This window comes from Thalassophryne amazonica, chromosome 14 (genome assembly GCF_902500255.1).
Source record: "Thalassophryne amazonica chromosome 14, fThaAma1.1, whole genome shotgun sequence".
Lineage (NCBI taxonomy): Eukaryota > Metazoa > Chordata > Actinopteri > Batrachoidiformes > Batrachoididae > Thalassophryne > Thalassophryne amazonica.
In genome coordinates this window covers 26,781,371-26,797,521 of record NC_047116.1, presented here as the reverse complement: position 1 = coordinate 26,797,521, position 16,151 = coordinate 26,781,371, and the positions used below count along the sequence as shown (strand labels likewise).

Sequence of the window (16,151 nt, the reverse complement as noted above, 5' to 3'; positions counted from 1 at the left end):
CTGTGCTGATGGCTGGATTACACAGATTATTATAGGTTTAATATCAGGGCAGGCAATATACTGAGGAAACATCACGTATTCATTCTAAACTTATGTCACACGTTTGTGCAGAAAGTACAACTTTACAGCATAACTGTGGAATGTCGATTTAATGTGTAGCTCAGCGTGACCATGATCCAAACGTAGGAGAATCCAGCTCAGAAAACTGGACCTACCTGAAAGCTGTCCATGCTGCCAGAGGAACTATCTGACTTTCCAAGTTCATCATCTATGGAGGAAAAAAAAATCCATTGGATGCAGGCCAGTGATGTAAACATACCCCCCCCCCCCCCCCAAAAAAACCTCCCCTTGAGTAGCAAAGCTGTCATTACCTCAAATCCTCTGTGTTTACAGATTGTCAAGTAAAGTCACCTTTGTGTGAATCAATCAGCACTGAGGAGGAGCTAGACTTCAATTTCAAATCGCAGCTCTCTACAAGAAATAAAATGTTTGTGTTTCCAATGCAGAGTGTGATTAATAAACGCTGAGGAGTTGGGAGGATTAGTGGAGCGTTTGAGGCATCTGGCCTCTTTCCTTCTCGGCTGAGCCTCTTATGAGACAGGAGGTGAACATTAAGGTCCTGGGTGGTCCAGGATCACATCACCACAGACTCCACACAGAGGTGGAGAAGGAGAACAGAGCCCCCCAATGCAGGGTGGCAGCACAAAAGAACAATATTTGATATGTAATCATCTGTAAGTACGTACCGTATTCCCAAAGCACACAAACTGAGGTGTTGAACAACTTCATCTCCAAGTTTGGTTATTATCATTATAAATTTATGGCAGGGGTGCTGGTTAGTGCTCTTGCTTCCAGTGCAGAAGGTTCCCAGTTAAAGGCCACTCCCACTGTTCTCCATGTAATATGGAGTTGCATAAGTAAGTGCAGCCGGTGTAAAATATGTGCCAAATAAACAACCTGCTTTGGAGACCCAGAGTGACGGTAGCCTGTTTCTGACAGGGCAGAAGAATATGTAATAATAACAATAATAATAATAATAATATCAAAAAGTAAGTCAAAATGGTTACCAATTAACAAGACCTTACTTGTGTGAACTTGTTGAGATTTGGCACTATATAAACTAAAATCGAAAAATTCTTCTTTGCAGGTCAGATTCATGAAATATCATTTCAAAATTTTAAATATTTATTTTGACATTCAAATTACAAGACGAAAGGTTACACTTTTAATTGTCAAAATTACAAAGTACTGTGTGAGTAGAGGAAGCAGGTGCATTTGCACATGGAAAATCATCAATTCAAATTCAGTCATTGAATTGAAATTCATCACATTCTGCTTTCACCATGGAGACCATCAGCAAATTATCTTATATAGTTTAGAAACAGTCATAATTTTGACTTTTGGTCAGTCAGTTGCATATTTGAGAGCAAGCATCTGATTTCCTAACAACATAACAAACATCAACATTTAATTTTTTTTCTTAAATCTGAATGATTAGTGCAGTGCACATAGGAGGTTTGTATTCCTATAGAAAGTAGGGCCTAAAAAAAATAAATTTAAAAAATATCATCACCAGAACAATACCGCATAATAATGCCAAATAACACCACCAGACCAACGGAATTCTAAATAAAATGTTATGAAATGCCATTACCAGAATGCAGCACTTTCAAATGCCACCAGTAGTAATGTAAATAACAAATAAATATACCTGTACAGTGTTTAGCACAGTGCTTTCATTTTCTCCTCAAAATATTTTATTTTACAAACTATATCTCATCATTTTTGAGTAGTTTATCTATTAAAGAGTAAAAACTGAAAGAAATCAATTGTAAGGCAGAAAGAAGTATTTTAGCCATAAGGTCAAGTGAGAGGGGGAAGTGTTGGATTTTTAAATACTTGAAAGACACTGGACTCATCGAGAAGATTTAGTACTGCTACACCGGACTGATTCAGAAGGTGGCAGCAACACAACAGTAAGGATGCCAGCTGTCATCAAACACCACAGAAGAAGAAAGGAAGTTGTTTTCTCCACAGGATCACGTTTTGAGAGGAGCCTGTTTCGTGTCAAAATAAAGCCATAATATATATGTAATTATTATTATTATTTTTAAGTTAGCGGTTTTACATGACAAAATAAACGGAACATGGAAACAAATTCTGAGTGAAATCTGCAAACAAACGGAGGTTTTGCTGGACAGAGATGCCACTTGGACATACTAATGTTACAATGTCAAAATAAAGGTTTAATGTCAAAATAAAGGTTTTGAAAATGAATCCCAAAAATTGTCATAAAAAAAGGATGCACATCATTGTGCCAGGCACAAGCCATATCCAAAAGCTGAGGTCAATCTGACAGTCAGCGATATGCAAGCCACACCCACACACGTTTCTTGCTTTATAGATAGATGACTTAAAAACAATCAAATATAAATAATTTTAAAAGACTTGGCATTTACAAAATTTGACTTATGGTAGGAATCATGATTCCCCCCCCCCCCCCCCCAACCATTCTAATGCAACTTTTGACATTTAATGTTAGAAACAGAAATGTACACAAGTACACTTCTTCTTGAAGGTTAGCACACAAAATAGCATCATTATTTTAGCATCTACAACCCCTGGCAAAAATTATGGAATCACCGGCCTCGGAGGATGTTCATTCAGTTGTTTAATTTTGTAGAAAAAAAGCAGATCACAGACATGACACAAAACTAAAGTCATTTCAAATGGCAACTTTCTGGCTTTAAAAAACACTATAAGAAATTAAGAAAAAAAGATTGTGGCAGTCAGTAACGGTTACTTTTTTAGACCAAGCAGAGGAAAAAATATAGAATCACTCAATTCTGAGGAAAAAATTATGGAATCACCCTATAAATTTTCATCCCCCAAATTAACACCTGCATCAAATCAGACCTGCTCATTGACATTGACCCTATGCCATGACATTGACCCTATGTGTCTTTTTGCAAGGAATGTTTTTGCAGTTTTTGCTCTATGGCAAGATACATTATCATCTTGAAAAATGATATCATCCCCAAACATCCTTTCAATTGTCCAAAATATCAACATAAACTTGTGCATTTATTGATGATGTAATGACAGCCATCTCCCCAGTGCCTTTACCTGACATGCAGCCCCATATCATCAATGACTGTGGAAATTTACATGTTCTCTTCAGGCAGTCATCTTTATAAATCTCATTGGAAAGGCACCAAACAAAAGTTCCAGCATCATCACCTTGCCCAATGCAGATTCGACATTCATCACTGAATATGACTTTCATCCAGTCATCCACAGTCCACAATTGCTTTTCCTTAGCCCATTGTAACCTTGTTTTTTTCTGTTTAGGTGTTAATGATGGCTTTCGTTTAGCTTTTCTGTATGTAAATCCCATTTCCTTTAGGCGGTTTCTTACAGTTCGGTCACAGACGTTGACTCCAGTTTCCTCCCATTCGTTCCTCATTTGTTTTGTTGTACATTTTTCAATTTTTGAGACATATTGCTTTAAGTTTTCTGTCTTGACGTTTTGATGTCTTCCTTGGTCTACCAGTATGTTTGCCTTTAACAACCTTCCCATGTTTGTATTTGGTCCAGAGTTTAGACACAGCTGACTGTGAACAACCAACATCTTTTGCAACATTGCGTGATGATTTACTCTCTTTTAAGAGTTTGATAATCCTCTCCTTTGTTTCAATTGACATCTCTCGTGTTGGAGCCATGATTCATGTCAGTCCACTTGGTGCAACAGCTCTCCAAGGTGTGTTCACTCCTTTTTAGATGCAGACTAACGAGCAGATCTGATATGATGCAGGTGTTAGTTTTGGGGATGAAAATTTACAGGGTGATTCCATACTTTTTCCTCAGAATTGAGTGATTCCATATTTTTTTTCCTCTGCTTGGTCTAAAAAAGTAACCGTTACTGACTGCCACAATCTTTTTTTCTTGATTTCTTATAGTGTTTCTTAAAGCCAGAAAGTTGCCATTTGAAATGACTTTAGTTTTGTGTCATGTCTGTGATCTGCTTTTTTTCTACAAAATTAAACAACTGAATGAACATCCTCCGAGGCCGGTGATTCCATAATTTTTGCCAGGGGTTGTATAATGAACAGACAAATACTGATTGCAGTGTTGGCTGGAAGGGGGTGTGGGGGCATTACTGTATAGAAAACTTAAGAATTAAGACAAATTGTAACATTTGTCATGATCACGCACAGACATTAGAAGAAGGACAGAGAAACGCACCATCATGAACCTCTCCGTTCCTCTTCTCCTGCATGGCGACTTCAAAGCTGCTGTGTAAGATCTTGTTGAGCGTGCTGATCCACTCTTCCATCTCTGCCTCGCTGTCTGCAGCCAGGAGGTACGTGCTCTTGTCTTGCATCTTCAACTCGAAAGCAAACCTCCGAACCTTGTTGTTCTGTAGCAGCAACACAGAAGCAGGTTGGTAAGAGGATGAAAAAAATTAATTAAAACTCAGAAGGGTGAAAGAAATCAGGATAAATTTGCGGAATATTTATAAATACTTAACTGTAAAAAAAAGCAGGGTTAAAGAAATGTTTTGGGTAGTAGATTATTTAATTCTCATCTTTTTCAGCCCGCAAAATAATGTGCATTTGTACAAATACGTAGATCTACACATAAACAGTGTAGCAAGCAACTTTTTTATCATTTTATAGTCTTTGCTGTTGAACAGCGTTATATATTACAGTATTAACACATTTTTATTCTTAAGGTTGAACAATACCCTTGTGAAGTGCCTTGGAGTGACTTATATTGTGATTTGGCATTATATGAATAAACTGAACTGAATAGAAAACTGAAGTTGCTACTTTGCAAGCTGCAACCAAATCAGATTTTTTATTTTGGTGTCACATTATTACTGATATACAAAACCCATTTGCTTCCTGCATTATGTTTTCTTCTGATTGGCCAACATGACTGTTCGGTTAGGGTTATATCACCACCTGTCAATTTGGGATGCTCTTGACAGTGCTTTACAATCTGTTCTGCATTTTGACGTCGACAGAGATATTTCTTAAAACAGTACTTGTGAGGACAGGATTTTGTTTTTTTAAACTGAAAGTGAAAAAAATAATCCCTTTGTTCAAAAATAGAAAACTGAAACAGTTGTATCACAGTTATGGGAAGTCTTGTGCAGTCAAATCCCCAGATGTGATTTTTACCGTCACACAGAGGAAACACGGAGTGTGTTTGCATTTATGCCAGGACAAAGAGAAAGAAGGAACTGCTGCGTACAGCCAAAAGTAAAGAGCTTGATTGACAAACAATGACCTCCAAACAAACAGGAGTGATGTACTGCTTCAATGGACCATTCAAGTGGTATTCTCTAGGGGAGGGGTTGGGGTGGAGAGAGGTCACCTCACTTCTGTGAGCAGCCAGCAGACTGTTATACTGTGGTTAGTTTACCACAAGTGTTGAGGCAGCAGTGGGAGTGAGTATCTGCAGACTAACGGCAAACATGGACGAGCTGTTTGGGACAAAAATAAAGCTGAAGTCTCGACAAACAGACTTAATCTTCTGATATGCAGGAAGCCATTCTTCAGTTGTCTAAAGACCACAGCTGCATGGAGCCACACCACCTCTGTATTCTTGTTATGAAATTTCAAGTGGGTGACCACAAAATAAAAGGTCTGCCGACGCCCTTTCTGCTCAATGTGTTGGGATTCCCAGCATCCTAATATGGGACAGTTTGTGTGTTTAACCCTCAAGCGACCGAGTGGGCTCATTTACGACTCCAGGCATATATGTTTGTGCACCATTCCTCCAGTTCAAATGGGAAAAAGGTTTCCTACCATGAATTTGTCAATCTATTTGTCCTGCATGTGCTCATAGAATTTTACAAGGATCGGCCGATCTGTGTGACAACTATAATCCAAACTTGTGCAGAGTCATGTATGACCCCAGGGAGATCTATGAGAATTTCAACTTTATAGCTTCAGATAGTATTGTAATTTTCCAACAGTAATCATTATATTTTACTGTTTTGCAGGGAAGCAGGGCCAACAGACCTAGAATAGCAAGATTTACAGCTGCACAAGCATCAAGACTGATTCTTGATGCCCAGAGTGAGGATGAAAATAGTTCCATTGATGGAGATGAATCAGCATAGACAGCAAAGTTCGTACCTCTGAGATGTCAGACCACCCGGATATACGTAGAATTGTTATGAAATATTGTGATGCTATAACTATCCTACCACGCTGTAATACATATTGTACTCAATGAAACTTTGCTTGTTATGATGTATTGTTTTCATTTTTGATGCAAAGAAATAACAGACAAGGTAATAAAGTTTCCACACCATACCACATTAGATGATGGACAATTATATTAGGGGGTGTACTAAATATGAAGAACCCTAAAACAATCATTTATATAGACGTATTCAAATATAAAAGTCAATGGGGTCATAAATGACCTCACTTGGTAAAACAGCTCAGTCACTTGAGGGTTAAGCGTGTTGGTGTCTCGACACAGGGAAGAAGCAACTTGAGGACGAGTGTGATGTCACTCCACGTGCTGTAACAACTGCCGAGTTAAACATCTGCAAAAACACACATGGAGCAATTGCCGTTTATTGAGCTCAAGTCAAGATGAGTCAAGTTTATTTAAAGTGTGACCTTCCAAACACATTTGTGTCTCAGATGGCTCTGCACACTACCATGTGTCAAAAATGTGACACCCTTTATGAGCAGGAACTCGCACGGCACAAGTAGAAAGCCCACTTATAAAGCTCGGGAAGAGCAACAAAAGTGTGTGGATAAAATGTTCAAGCAAGAAAAAACACTGTTTTTTTGTGGACTTCCAGACTGTGGTGGTGGTTGGACTGACTCTGACAAAGAGAAGTTAGTGTACTCCTGTTATAAATATAAGAATAATTTTGTTTTTGCTATGATATTAACAATAAGATCCCTTCATTGGAGAATAGTAGTAATAATAGTAGTAGCAGTAGAGCAGGTAGCCCAGTGAGATAGAGAACTGCGCTACCAATACGGAGATCTGACTTTGATTTCTGGTCAGGATATCTGTCTGCATCCTTGGACAAGATGGTTCATCTATACCAGGGGTGGACAACTTGTTCCAGAAAGGGCCAGAGGGTGCAGGTTTTCTTTGCAGCCATTAATTCCACCAGGTAATTTCACTGATTAACTGATTCCATCTGCTCAAAGTGATATTAATCAGTGAAATCACCTGTTGGAGTCAGTGGCTGCAAAGAAAATCTGAACCTTCTTGGCCCTTTCTGGAACAAGTTGTCCACCCCTGATCTACACCTTCCACCTAGCTTTAAATGGGTACCAGCTTTGACTGTGGAAGTAACTTGCACTGGACAGGCGTCCTATGTATGGGGAGTGGTAGACTCTCCTCTTTTTTCATATTATGGAATTCAGGCATAAGCATCGGCACCAATGGGCTTTAGGGCCTATAAAGGACTTTGTCTACTGGAGAAAAAGAAACATCTACATTCATCTGAGTGAACTGACTCTGGAGAATTTGTGTGAAGTTCAGAAAATGCCAGCATTCTAAATCATATAAATTCAAAGTGCAGCATCCTTCATCTTCACACTGGGTCATATATCTCTCCCTCTCCGTCTAGCAGGAATCAGGCAGTCTCACCCTTCACTTTTATAACACATTCCACTTTAAACACCCAATTAATGCTGGCTGTGTGCTTGGTCAGTAAAACCAGACTCTCAATCTACTGAGATGATCGACAGATCATGATGCACCAGATGTGCCTTGGCGTGCAGATGCTAGCACGAGGCATTGATTGAGAGGCTGATGTAAAGTAGACAGAACTGTAACTTCAGCATTCACCTTGTTTCGTCAGCTGAGAGTCAGCAGGAAAGGCTGACCTCGCACAAGGGGATGCTGCTGATAGAAGCAAGAGCTCAGCTTTCAGGGAAATGGACAAAAGAGGGTGTCACAGATTCAGGGGGAACATTTCCACACCGCAAGAGCAATATGCGTTGACATTTGGCCTGACACATAAAAATCTACCCTGAATACTGGAAAACCCAAAACAGGAAGTTGTTACATCTGTGCACAGAGTTTATTCCAGGTACACGGTATTTAACAACAGGGAGCGCACTATTTTCTGGACTGTTACAGTGCCAGATGGGATATCCCGTTTGGAAAAGCAAGTTTCCAGTAATCCAGGATCATTGGAGTGTAACAATCACTGCTGCTGTGGCAGGAACGATAAGAAAATTCACCTCCGCCAACGACATAATGTTTTTCCCCGATGTCTGAGTTTCCAGAGCCAATGATCATGAAACCTGGCCAAAAGAACGACTCAGCTCTGGAACATTAGCTGAAACTGTACCTGAACCACACCCATGCAGGAATCCAAGAAAATGGTTCCTTTGGGCTCTTTGGAGATCTTCTCATCCTTGTAGAAGTTTAAATTGTAAGAGCCGTCTCCCAGCTGAGTGAGGTGGAAGTACCTCCTCTTGAAGGACTGAAATAGTAAGAAAAATGAAGTTCATTTCAACAATTGGAAAACAAAATACCTTTTTGCGTTAACAACGTATACTTTTTTTTTTTTTTTTACACACTCATGAAAGTCGTGCTAAAGACATTTTGCCCGCTTCTTCTCTATTATTGGGTTTGTGGCAACAATCTTGTGAGGAGATAATGTGACATGCAGAGGTGCACCGCAACAGCACTTCAAATTTACTGAACTGTTACTGTGCACCACGCTCACCTTTACACATGTGCAGTGCACCCATTGGTTACACAGCGGAGGAGCAAATTTACAGATGCGCACTACAACCACTACAACAAACCAAAACAAAAACAAACCAAACAAAACTGTCAGTTCTTACATGCCATTGTCACATTTTTTGTAAAAAGAGTTAGAAGTTTGAAAGGGGTGGAGCTAAATTTGCCTAGCTAATACAATGACGAATGATAGGACGGTTAGCAATGGAAGCATAGAAGAAGAGATGTTGCACAGTGCCACCAACACTTCTGGGCTGGTAAAGACTCCAGAAGACAACGTGCATTCTAGATACTGACGTGTACACAAAGTGCACTGTAAAGAAAGAAAGAAAGAAAAAAAAAAAAAATTCACCACCACTGTCTTACCCTCATGGTAACACTGATGGCGCTGTTCATGTTGCCTTTATATAGCCAGCCGTGTTTGGTGACCCCTCCTTTTTGGGATCCAAGGGAAGCTGCGTCCTACACGATGAAAAGACATCATCAAACAGTTAGTTATAAAATAAAAAACACTTGCATTGTTGTCAAGACAAAAATGAAAGAAACACAGCAATCTGTTTGTTATATTTAGGGGCATAAAAACAAAGTGAAATAATTTAACATTTTTAATGCATTCAATATGGGTTAGTTTGTTGAGATAATACTTAAATGATTAATGGACATTGTTATCATCTCACCATTTTTTTTAAAAACCATCAGAGAGCTGCTAAATATCTAATATTAATGAACAAATATTTAAAAACGAAATGCTTGAAGATTATAGCTTTTAAAAATCCATAAATTTATTTTGGTGTCTCTTGCAACTTACCAGAAAATGTGTTTCATTTGCCTTTTACAATTATTTTATGAGAAATCATCAGATCAGATTGTGGTCAAATCATTGTCATGATCTGACCACAACACCATTACTTTTTTCCCCCAATTCGAATATGATGATAACTTTTTATTTAAATTTTTTTTTTTTTTTGGGGGGGGGGGGGGGGGGTGCAGGCTTGTAATGTTTGAAGAGACCTATTTTGATATTCTGTTGACCATTAACTGGAGGGGGGGTGTCTAGGATGCAAGAAACAAAACAAAAAACAAAACAAAACAAAAAACCTTAGAATGGTACTGCACATGTAGAGAAGAAAATAACAGACTGGAAAATACCTATGCTACTTTTTCTAAAGACCTGATTTTAACACATCTGTCAGAAATTAAGATCTCTGATCCTGTGTTTTGACATAAACAGCACTTGATGTCATCCTGTCCAAGTTCACCCATTTTCTATACTTGCTTACTCCCATCAAGGGTCACTGGGGTGCTGGAGCCTTTCCCAACAGTCATAGGGGGAGAGGCGTCCCTGGATAGGATGCCAGCCTATCGCAGGGCCACATAGAGACAGTTAAAAAAAAAACAACACATGCAGAACATGCAAACTTCATGTACCACACAGAAAGGACCAGGTGGGACACAATCCCAGAACCTTCTTGCTGTGAGGTAATAGTGCTAACCACTAAGCCACCGTGCCACCCCCTGCCCAAGTTCAAATAAGCAGTAAGGCCACACATGCAAACTTTCACATCAGATCAGTAAAACCAAACTATCACTTCACACTTCTGAGGCCGGCTGCATGAGATCACATCCTTCTCTGGTAAAGGTTACAAATGAGTCAACACACAGCTTCCATGATCTGTGAAAATAAAGCAATCTGTAAACTAAAGGAGAAAGAGGAGATGGGCACAAACTCCACAGTTATGCCCTGTGTTTCATCCACTGTGCACCAAAAGAAAACATGTCATTGTGCAGTTACGCCGCTCGGCTCTGAGACGCCACAGCAAGGAGCCGTGCCATCGTCACTTTCCACACAAACTAGTGGCCTCTCAATGTGTCACAGTGTAATTCTTCTCTCTCAGCCTCATGCAGTAGATTTGAAAAAGCACTGGCAAGATGAAGAATATTTTCAACGTCTTGGGAAGTGATCTGAAAAGCATCTGGAAAGGTTCTGTCTGGTTCTCCTCATCGGTGTCTAGACAACGTTCAGCAGTGCACAGAGAGGCAGAACAATCAGTGTGTTCCTTCAGTCTGAAGTAACAAAAACAGCTAACTAGCCCCTTGTAATACAATGACATCAAGAAGAACCACTCCACGGTAAATGTGCTCCAAAAAACACAAATAACGGTGCTGGTAAAGTTTCACGTTTCCAAGATTACACTAAATGATTAATGCTGGGGATTTTAGTGGAAGAGTTTAATTTGTTTTCTGTCAGCTGCAAAGTCAAACTCCCTCTTTTTTAAAAAAAAAAAAGTTTATCGGCAGATATGGGAGCAACACGCTGACAGCATTCCATATTCAGAATATCCTTTTACATTTACAATGGGGTGAAAAAAGCATAATCTGAATTCTGATACAATTAACAAATAACCTGGGGTTTCTTGCAACAATAAAAGAAAAATAAATGTGTTTTCTTGCCATGATGCAGCTGCATGCAAATTAGAACAAGCCTAAAATTCCTGCTCTCACCGCGTAAACACTCTCACCCCAAATGGAATTCATCCACATCACAGACGGAATTATGTGCACAAAGTGTACAAAGGGAACAACATCTGTTTGCAATGTAATTTATTCCTTTCAGCTGTCAATATCCAACTGACATCAATGAGCCATGAATTTCTAGTCAAGTCTGTGAGCATGTGCTGGTGATGGTGCCCTGCATCACCGCATCCACCCCACCACAGAACCACCACCCAGCCACCCATGCAGACAATTGGTCTTCTCCATCTGTGAGTCTTCTCCTCTGTACTGAGACACCTGCTTGTTGGCTCATGCACAGAGAAACACACACATAGCCAAATGTCGTAGGGCAAGCCCCCTCACAATAAAGGGATACTTCTTATCAGTCTCCCCAAGTAACTCCTGGTTTGACACAAAGTCATTCCAGCGGTACTCAAGGATCCTCCAAACAGACTTGGGCCTGGTTTCATAAAGCAGTCTAATCTTTCTTGTTTAGCTGAATAAACTCACTTAGTTGACGAGTTTTTTGACATTAGTTGTTGCACAAAGTGCTTAGTCGGCTGAAGTTTCACGTTACCCGAATAAACTTTTTAGCCTGGTACAGAGGAGACTAATCTTATTTTAGTCGATAAAACTTCAATGTCTTACCTAAAAAATGGACCCCTACATTGCTCGTATTCCTTCAAAAGAAGAGCGTCCTCTGCTTTTGGCTGTGGTTTCAGCAGACAACTGTCATGATGTGTTTGTGACAGTTCTCACACCAGCCACCGGGCATCGCTGTTATGCTGAGCAGCATTGTGTGCACAAAAAGGTTGACGCAAGTGTAGAAGAAACTGAAGAGTGAAACTGCTAGGCTAAGTGCTAAGCACGTCATTCTGCAGTTCGTATGGGTCTGTAAATGTTAATAAAACCAGTTAACAAAACAAAGGCTGGATAGTTCATGACAACGACCAACCCGGAAGTAAACAAAACTGTCATGCATGGAACCGTCTCTCAGCAACGGCATGCGCGAGGCCGTTATGCCTGTGAAAACAGTCGACTATGGTAAAACAGCTAATCTACAAGTTTAGCCATCAATGGGAAACTCTGATTAGATGGATGATGTTGGGTGACTAACTGTAGTCTACTAAGAAAGTTTAGTAGACTGAAAGACTGTTGCTTTATGAAACCGGGCCCTAGTACCAAAGACATCTAGTCACCGCGTCAAAGTCTCAAAGCCAACCAGAAAGACCGGTAGCACTGGGACCCTAAAGACTTAGATTGTTACTTTCCTGCAAAGATGTCAGCATCGCCAAACACCTGCGTCCAGAGATCTCATGAGCCCTTAAGTTCTTCCTGGGCATCTCTCAATCTCAAAGGCTGATTACTCAGAGATGTATGGTCACTGCTAAGGTACGTAAATGTCTCTACAAGTGAAACACTTTCACCACATTCAGATAGACATCTGAAAGTCAAGTCCAGGAAATCATTCAAAGCCTGAGTGTAAATCTTGATCCAGGACAATCAATGAAATCTTTCTCACATTTTTCTTAATTCTTTCTGAATTTATGATTTAGGACACTATATCTGTGTTATACTGCAGAAAAGTCAAATGTTTTTGAGTTACATCTAATTCTCACCATGACTGTGCTGTTTCCACAGAGGTGCAGGACTTGCAGGTGGAGTGAAAAAAATAACCCACAATGAGTAGAAACTGCTTGGGCTTCAGAAGGATAACGAAACTAGAGAGGAACTGTGTAATGATCTCATTTGTTGAAGAGATCGACCATGTTGGTGTTGCAATAGAGATTCTCTTCTCCCAAAACAATACATGAGGCACAACGCACAATCTGACATTTGTCAAAAAACAAAACACCGTAAAGAAGTCAAGTTGAGAAAGAGGAAGATTCCAGTATTCTTTTAGCTGGACTGAGAAACTTCATAGACACAAATTTATTATTTTTGCAGACTCCCAGAGCTGTTACTCCACCAAATGTGAGCCTGTCATGTGACTAAGGAGACTCCACTTGTGCACTCCCACAATTCATTCCAAAGGCAACAAATACACACACCCAGCCAACAAACTTACACACGAATCAGATGAGGATGAAAAAATCCAAATGTTGCTCTGAGACCTTAAACATTTCAGCATGCCGAGCCACTGGAGAAATGGTGTGCCAGCAAAAGTCTTTTGGGCTAATTACGCTTAATTCTTTCCATTAAATTTGGCTATTAAGACACAAAAATGCCTTTAATGTGTTTAACAGCGATAAAGAAAATGGAACAAAATTGATGACTGCAGTAAGACAAATTTAGCTACATACGGGTTTCTATTAAAAACATGTGATGTCGAGTTAAAAGATTTTTGTTGCCTGACTGGCGATAAAAGTTGGAGAAACTCACCTCATCTTTGTCAACATCCTCGTCTACTTCAAATACGTGGACCGCCAGTTTTTCAGGCCTGGACACTTTGCTGTAAAAATGAGGAGATAAAGAATAACATTTTAATTTTGAGTAATGCGATAAAAAGTGAAAAATCCAATGCAAAACATCATATTAGAGTCATGCAGACAGGGAAGAAGAAGAAGAAGAAGAAGAATGTTCTTTACTGTCATTGTACATAGATAACTGTGAGGCATCACTGTAAAGCACTTTGGAAAAAAATGCATGGTGACAACTGAAAAATTTAAAAATCACAATGACAAAAGTCTCCAAGGCCTCCTAATCTGCAAGAAACTACCCAGATTGAATAATGTATGTAGAGACTGTTCAAATGAACCTACTGCAACGGTCAGAAGTGGGGAACTACTGACAAACATTTTATGGATGATGTCACTGCAACTTGGTATGTCTTCAAGATTATGTATAACTGAGGTCAGACACAGATTCCACAATATTTATAAAGAGTCAGTATTAAGATTTTGCCTCTATGTTTGGTGACACACATGAAAAATGTGAAGCTACATCTGATATAATTACATTAGTCTTGTTTTCATGACAAAAATCGACAAGATTTTCCTCCCTTAAGCTTCTGTCATTTTTAAAAATATGACTTCTAAAAATGTCTCAAGGGTCTGAAAAACACAACACCAAGACAAATGTATATTCCAGGATTGCCATAAAGTGGTATATGACCATCATGGAAATAAGCCGAAGTGTTAAGTGTCTGCTGGAAAAGAAAATGTGCCAAAGGTAAAAGGTACTGTATTTAAACTGAAAAGAGTGTGAGGCTTAAGCCACCTTGATTGACACATGCACGAATTTGATCCCCGCAGTGGCGCGCAATCTTGCGTGCCGAATAAAGTTGTCGTAATCTGAGTAAACTGTGTGAGGCCCTGCATGCATTGACACACAGTGTTTGTGAACAGGTTGTGCAATGTTCACAACTTGTTCATGCAAGTGGCACAAAATTAATGCATACCAGAAATTTTGAAATGTTAAAAATTTTCTTTGCGCACTGGCACGCAGCCTTGCACAGTTTGCGATGAGTTTACTCATTAGCACGCAAGATTGCACGCCAGTACAAGGATCAAATTCATGCAAGTGTCAAGGTGGCTTTAGAAAACAAGGGATCCACGTCATGGTGTATTGTTTTAACTTCCCAATATTTAGAAACAAAAACCATTTGGAAGCAGTACTGCTGTCAAGGTCAACACAAACTCTGGCTTGAATTGGCCGTAAAAATGACATCCTTCAGGGAGGAGTTGACGCTGATGACACCATCTCCCAACAATGACTGAAGCCCGGAATTACCCAGCGTACAGTTTAAAAGGAAGCACAGCTCACAAATAAATGTGCATGTGCTTCCTTTTACCTGAGTTATAACAATATGTCACAGAGACAGGAAACACAAAACCCCGTCTTGAACAAAAACTTTGCACAACCATGTATGCATTATGGTTTTACTTTGAAATCTTTTTTTTCCATGTAGTATACGCAGTAGTTGCTCGTAAGCTCGTAAGTGCCCATCAGAAGAATGCGGTTGCACAGTAACCCGCCACTGTTGGGTCTATAGGTTTGAACTGTAAACTTACTGTGGAAGCTGCCGAAAGTCTCCAGAATAGTCTTCGTACTTGTAGTTGACAACGTGCCAGTCAGTCTTGTAGGTTTTAATGCACTGAGACAAGACGACAGTAATGAATGAAACAGCACAACAACTCTTAAGATTCACTACAAATATGATCCAGTGATACGATTTAGCCTGCAAGTTAATTAGAAAATGCCTCTCTATGTTTACATTTTTATTCAATTTGGGTCACAAATTTATTGTTATAAGTAGAAGAATGACCCTCTTGTACTTATACGGCATTGTGGACAGTAGAAGAATGACCCTCTTGTACTTATACGGCATTGTGGACAGTGGCGTTACCAAACATTTGTTGAGGAAAAATGCAGGTTTAGCTCCATAGGGATCCCCTCCATGCTCCCAGACACTTTATATGACAGGTTTGTCTATTCAGTGTTAACAAGAAGTGGTTTACCGTGAGGGTTTTAGTTTGCCCCACTGGCTTACATTAAATAGCGGTTTAGCCCACGGCGGTGTTGGCATCCAAGCGCATTACTGGGCTGTTTATTATTGTTTTTGTACTGAGTAAAAAGCTGAAAAGTGGGCCCAGGTTCACAAACTGGGACAGTTTCTCCCTACCTCACCCACTTCCAAAGCAGACATCTGTTCACTGTTAGTCAGCTATCAGAAGAAACATCACACTGGTAACTGCAGAAACGCACGCCGTTCACAAGAACTGTTCCAACAGCGAGTCCGCATGCAACCTGATCAGGAGCGCAACTGGAACCTGAGCAGATCTCCACAGCTGTTCCGCTAATGTCACGCAACACTTGACTGACACTTACTGTGTCTTTATTTCTTCAGACGAGACTTCTTATACAATGACCTTTGACCTAAATGTTGAACTCTGAGCAGCCAGTTGGTGTCT

The 16,151-nt window shown here is 39.8% G+C and overlaps 1 protein-coding gene across 1 annotated transcript in view; it reads right to left on the bottom strand.

Moving 5' to 3' along the window:
* The window catches only part of zmp:0000001200 (dedicator of cytokinesis protein 9), a 91,408-nt gene that overhangs the window by 58,636 nt on the left and 16,621 nt on the right, over nt 1-16,151 (bottom strand). The window contains 6 exon segments of the mRNA XM_034186130.1: nt 216-268; nt 4,246-4,420; nt 8,348-8,482; nt 9,112-9,207; nt 13,621-13,690; nt 15,252-15,334. Of these exon segments, the coding sequence (XP_034042021.1) occupies nt 216-268; nt 4,246-4,420; nt 8,348-8,482; nt 9,112-9,207; nt 13,621-13,690; nt 15,252-15,334 (612 nt within the window).